Source organism: Gordionus sp. m RMFG-2023, chromosome 5 (genome assembly GCF_954871325.1).
Source record: "Gordionus sp. m RMFG-2023 chromosome 5, tfGorSpeb1-WG-v2, whole genome shotgun sequence".
Lineage (NCBI taxonomy): Eukaryota > Metazoa > Nematomorpha > Gordioida > Chordodea > Parachordodidae > Gordionus > Gordionus sp. m RMFG-2023.
In genome coordinates this window covers 21306205-21311847 of record NC_088779.1, presented here as the reverse complement: position 1 = coordinate 21311847, position 5643 = coordinate 21306205, and the positions used below count along the sequence as shown (strand labels likewise).

The window sequence follows — 5643 nt, the reverse complement described above, 5'->3', positions numbered from 1 at the left end:
TGAAGGGATTATGACAAAATAAAATTTTTAAAATTAAAATCTATATAAAATATCTATATTTTAAATATTTGCATATAAAATATAACAAAATTTTAGAAAGTATTTCATTATAGATTTTATTTATTAAAAATACTTTAGTAGCATAAATTTCCTTTATTTAATCATGTATTTATTTTTATTATTAATATCATTTTATTAGTTAGAGGTGAAGGTAATTATGACAAAATAAAATTTTTAAAATTATAATCTATTTAAAATATCTACATTTTAAATATTTGCATATAAAATATAACAAAATTTTAGAAAGTATTTCATTATAGATTTTATTTAATATATAAAAATACTTTAGTAGCATAAATCTCCTTTATTTAATTATTAATATAATTTTTAGAGGTGATTATGACAATGTAATAGAGGATGAAGATATTATAATGCATATCTGAATTAGATTGTCTTTAAAATTTTCCAAAAATAAGGTTACTAAATGGGAAAAGGATTTTCCTAATCAAATAATAAGAAGTAGTCAAAAAAATTTAGTTATTTATCTGCCAGGAGCTCGAGAATATGGGAAAGAGGCACACTCTATAAAAATGTTTTGACTTGTTCATAACATCAAAAATGATTAAAGAGAAACAATCAAAATAAAATAATTATATTTTACTTTGAAGCTTTTCTTTTTCTTCCATTAAACCTTTTCAGCAAATATAACTTGTTATGATTTGATATTTGATAATAGGAAATAAAATAAAACTAAATGATATCCACTAGGAAAATTTAATTACATATTTTTATTACTTGCAATAAAATATTTGCGAATATTTATATATAAATAATTTTCCTCATTATTCATTAATTGTTATTCGTATTCGTAAAACACGAATCGAATATCAAATAATTCGTTTTAGGCCTACTTATGAATGATTACTTTATTTAGTTTAGCCATATTGAATATCTATCGAAAACAATTTTTTTTATCTAATTCATGTAATTTTATAATTTTTCAAGATACTTTTTAAAATGGAAGATAAAATCTTCTAGATGATTTTATGAAAATAGAAGAATAAATTTAGTTTCTAAAAAAAGGTTTAATTATTTAATCAATGATAAATTAATAAAATAGAATTAATATATTTTATTTTTTTAACTAAATTATTTTTATTATAATTAGGCAAATGTCAACTTTACATATAAAAGACATGGATGTTTCTCCTATTTCTAAAATATTATTCAGAATTTTTTTTTTCCTCCACTTGAAAAGTTGGGGGAGGATATTCGAAAAAAAATATTTATCTCCCTTTTTTCAAAAAATGCAAACCTTTTTAAAATTATAAATAAAAATCATTCAATGTTCTGTGAAAGGTCGTTCAATCTATTGGATGCTATCCATTGCCTGGAACGCGTCCATAGGAATCTATTTCTATATATACGTTTAACATTTCTAATTACAATGATGTACATAAAGCTAAAGATAATATCCTTTCTAGAAAAAATATTTGGTTTATTTTTTTTTCGATAGAATTGTGACTAATAAAAAACATATGAATATCTTATTATTCGACGCATAAAGAATATGAACACCTTAATATTCGATTTGTATGAATATCTTATCTTATAATTCATTGTGGATTATTTATAAATATATCATGAGAATCAATATAGATTATATTATTCATTCATTACCAAATTATTTTAAGCGATTTTATAATAAATTTTGAGTCGCGTATTGGTAATATAATTAATCAATAAGATATGTAAAATATTTAATTTATAAAACAATTTATTTTTATAATAAATTTCTATTCTTCCTTCATTTTAGTTGCATAATTTAAATCGGGGTATTTTAGAATATCACGCTGACAATGTAGATAATGAACCAATGGCACAACATCGTAAAGAGCTACACAGTCAAAAATCCATTCTCTGGCTACTGGGAAAGCATTGTAACGTCTATAAAAGTCTATTAAAAAAAATTAAATATAAATAATTCTAAAAATTTTTTTATTAATTGTTTTTAACTGGCATTAAAAGTACCAATAAAAAGATAAATAAAATAATCTAAAATTAATAAAAATTTACATTACTCAAATACATTAGATGACGTGGACCATTTAAACATTTTCCCTCTTACTATAATGGTCTGAAGTTGATCATTTTGAAAGATTACAAAACAACTTTTATAATTTTTTAAATGATTTTTTTTTATAAAATGACTCACCATTGTATCTATTGACATCTAGTTGGGGGTTGGCCTCTGTCTGAGCAACAATTACAGCTATTTTTTTTCCATCACATTTAACCATATTTTGCGTATTTTTTAAACCATTCAATTTAAAAAATGAAGGCGAATTAACTAATCTAGCTCCGCACAGAGCTATTAAGCGTTTTAGATCATCGCACGGAAGGTCAACCGTGAAATTTCCGAAACAACATATTTGGAAACGAGATAGCAAGTTTTCCCTTTCGACGGATAGAGTCGAATTTAATCTAAGATGAGATCCGGATAATCTGGAAATCTTGGGAGCTAACGTGTCCGTTTCCGTCAAGGTATCACCCCTTACTTCAAAATATTCCTTTTAGAAATAAATCATTTTCGTTATAATTGATTTATAAAAAATATTTTTAATAATTAAAAAATAATATACTCTACAAAGGTCAATGAATTTTATTTTATAGTTATAGAGATGGATTTAAAAAAAATATATATCTGTAATAACAAAAGTTTAAAAAACCATTTTAATTAATAATATTTAAAAAAAGAGATGGTCATTAAAATACTTTAAAAGTCGAGAGATTATAAAATAAATATGTTAAAGAGATTTTGATTTCGGTCATGTTATAGAATTTTTAAAAAAGATTCAGATCTCCTAGTAACATTATTGAAAAGAATTCAGGTTTCAATTCACCAAAAAAACGGGTTTAACCGAATTTTAACAGAAAGAAAGAAGAATAGATGGTTATTTTTTTTTGTAGAAAACTTCGTCAATGATTTTCATAGCCGATAAACATGATCTAGCCCATTCCATTGACATGACCCATTTTTTACCGGCCACTCCCAAGAAATATTTTAAGGTCCTTTCGCATTTCAAATTTTCGTCTAAATTTTTTTTTAAAAGAAGTTACTAATTTTTTTTTGTAACAAAACCTGTCTTTACGATGACATGAGTGACGTCATCGCTATATTTTGGCAAGAGGGTAGCATTGAAGAATCCCAAAAATTTATGAATCACCTCCTTAGGAAAAAAGGAAATATAATATAAATTATAATAGTGTACACGTTGACGTAAGATATATTACTGAAAATCTTTAATAGATTTGATTTTTTTGTGAATTTCAGAAAACTATGTTACAAAACTTTGAGAATAACCTAAATTTTATTCCAGCATGCCCTCAATTCTACTACATCCTATGATATAAATATTAGAGTTGTGCCGATATCAAATATAGGATTGGAACCAATTATTTTTTAAAAAACCGATTAGATATTTTTTATTTTTATTGGTTATTTTATGATTGTATATATAATTATATTATCTTTTTTATTTTATAAATAATTTACAATAATAAATTAATAAAAGGAACTAAAATATAATTTATTTGTTGTAATGCAAAAAATAATTAAAATAACACACTAATCTTTATTATATTGTCTGTAACAAAAAAAGGATTTTAAAATATCTCACATTCAGCTTTGTTAAACAGCTCCAATTAGCCAATTTTTGAAAACGGTTAACTCAAGATTTTGGTCAAAAGTAAATTATTCAAGCTTACTTATTTTTCCCACATATGGGAGAAAGATTTGGACATCTATTGGCGAAATTTTGAGACTTAGGTAATAATATTTTGGCTAAAATCCTTATTTTTAAAAATCGGTCAAATGGAGTTGTTTAACAACACTACACATTCACCTATAAACATTGCAAATATTTTAAATAAATTATTAACTTATGGAGAATAAAAAAAAACAAAATACACTTAATCATTCGTGAAAGTTAGTTGTTTTTAAAATAGTAAATATTGATACCTTAATGATATTGGTTCAAAGATAGGTGGTAAAAAAAAATGAATATAAATATCCTATCGGTTTTTAGCAATATAAGATTGGATCGGTTCAGCCCTAATAAATGATAGAAACAAACCTCAAGGGGAAGAGGGGGGGGGATAAATTTTGGTCAAAAAAGGATGTTCGTATAAAACATTTTTTAATAGAATTTTGACAGGGAGAGAATGAAGTAGGGGGTCAAAACAAAGAGGTAGCTATCTTTGGAAGTTTCTCTGTAGTTTTTTTAATATTTTAGCTATATATATATATATATTTAAAAAATATGGTTTCAATTATTTAGAGAAAGTTTCTAAACTACTGCAAATTTTTACACCATATTTTTTAATATATTATAATTTTAACTCTGAACATGTTCCATCATAATAAAACATATTTGCCTTTCAATTTAAAAATTATTTATTTTTATTTCTAAATTACCACAACTTTTTACATATTTATATACTATTATTTTCTGTCTTTTTATAATACTATGTTTATGTGTTATCTAACCGATTCAGTAGCTGCAAGTCCCGACGTAATTAAAACGAGTGGTTTAGTTTCCCTCTTTATGGAAACACAAGGGGAAGCCACGAGATAATTATTATCGGTGATAGAATCATCGGTCATTATATCTAAAGTACACGTAGTTTTTTGCGATGAAACGGTTTTGAGTGAAATAATATTTTCTTTGTCTTCTTCAGATATTTCTCGCTGATTTAGTTTAGAAACAAAAATTTGAGCATTATTGAACAAGTCCTCTGGAGTAAATGACATCGCTATTATATTAAAATATATATAGTAAATTATTATATATGTGAATTATTTCCGGTCTTTTATTCTATTCACCCGAAATGGGTGGTTTGATTTATCATAATGTTGAGCAATAAAAATCCTTTATAATTAATCTTTTAAATTGTATTTACTATCATCCTGCGATGCAGCTAGTGCGTTAACGTTAGATTGGCTTTGCTCGGCGGTATTTTTATTTTGAGAAACATTATGATTAAATATTTGATAATTTACCGACTTTAAGGGGTTAAGAGAAGTAATATCGAAAGTTTTGACAAATAGATTATTTTTAGATTGATTAGCTTGTGGTATGATTTGTTTGTTGGAATCTTCAACATTATCGTAGCATTTTCGGGGGCCATTTTTTACCGCGGTTATTTGTAATTCACTGATTCCCGATGAAAATTGTGGAAAAAAAGATATGTTATCTTTCTCCAAACTCGCAAAAGAAGAGTTAGAAGGAGTTGTAGGTAAGTCGCGGGTAATACGCTCGTCGCTTATATTTTCGAGTTTCATACCTTAATTTATAATTTATTCCGATTTAAAAATGAAAACACAAATGAGAAGTAAATAAAATGAATTAGAAAGATTTCATTGTTTTGGACAATTAAGAATTACTAATTTTTTTTGCTAGTTTGATTAAATACATATCGCTTTGTTTCTAAATTGGTCAAATTACCAATCAAAATTGGGGAAGGAAAATTCGCGCACGGGTTTTAATAACTACCGTCCTTAATGTTAATTAGATCGTCAATGCGTGAAGTAGTTCTCCCACACTTTTTTTGTAAATAAGAACAAAAAAAAATTATTTAAAA

General features: G+C 25.1%; 1 protein-coding gene across 1 annotated transcript; it reads right to left on the bottom strand.

The window, feature by feature from the left end:
- Nucleotides 1–1796: 1796 nt before the first annotated feature.
- Nucleotides 1797–5090, bottom strand: LOC135930240 (breast cancer type 1 susceptibility protein homolog). The gene is made up of 6 exons (XM_065467023.1): nucleotides 4963–5090; nucleotides 4550–4815; nucleotides 3143–3230; nucleotides 2976–3094; nucleotides 2216–2570; nucleotides 1797–1957 (listed from the first exon to the last, which is right to left on the bottom strand). The coding sequence occupies exons 2-6, from the start codon at nucleotides 4811–4813 to the stop codon at nucleotides 1797–1799; spliced, it is 987 nt and encodes a 328-aa protein (XP_065323095.1). The 5' UTR covers nucleotides 4814–4815; nucleotides 4963–5090.
- Between the last annotated feature and the right edge of the window lie 553 nt (nucleotides 5091–5643).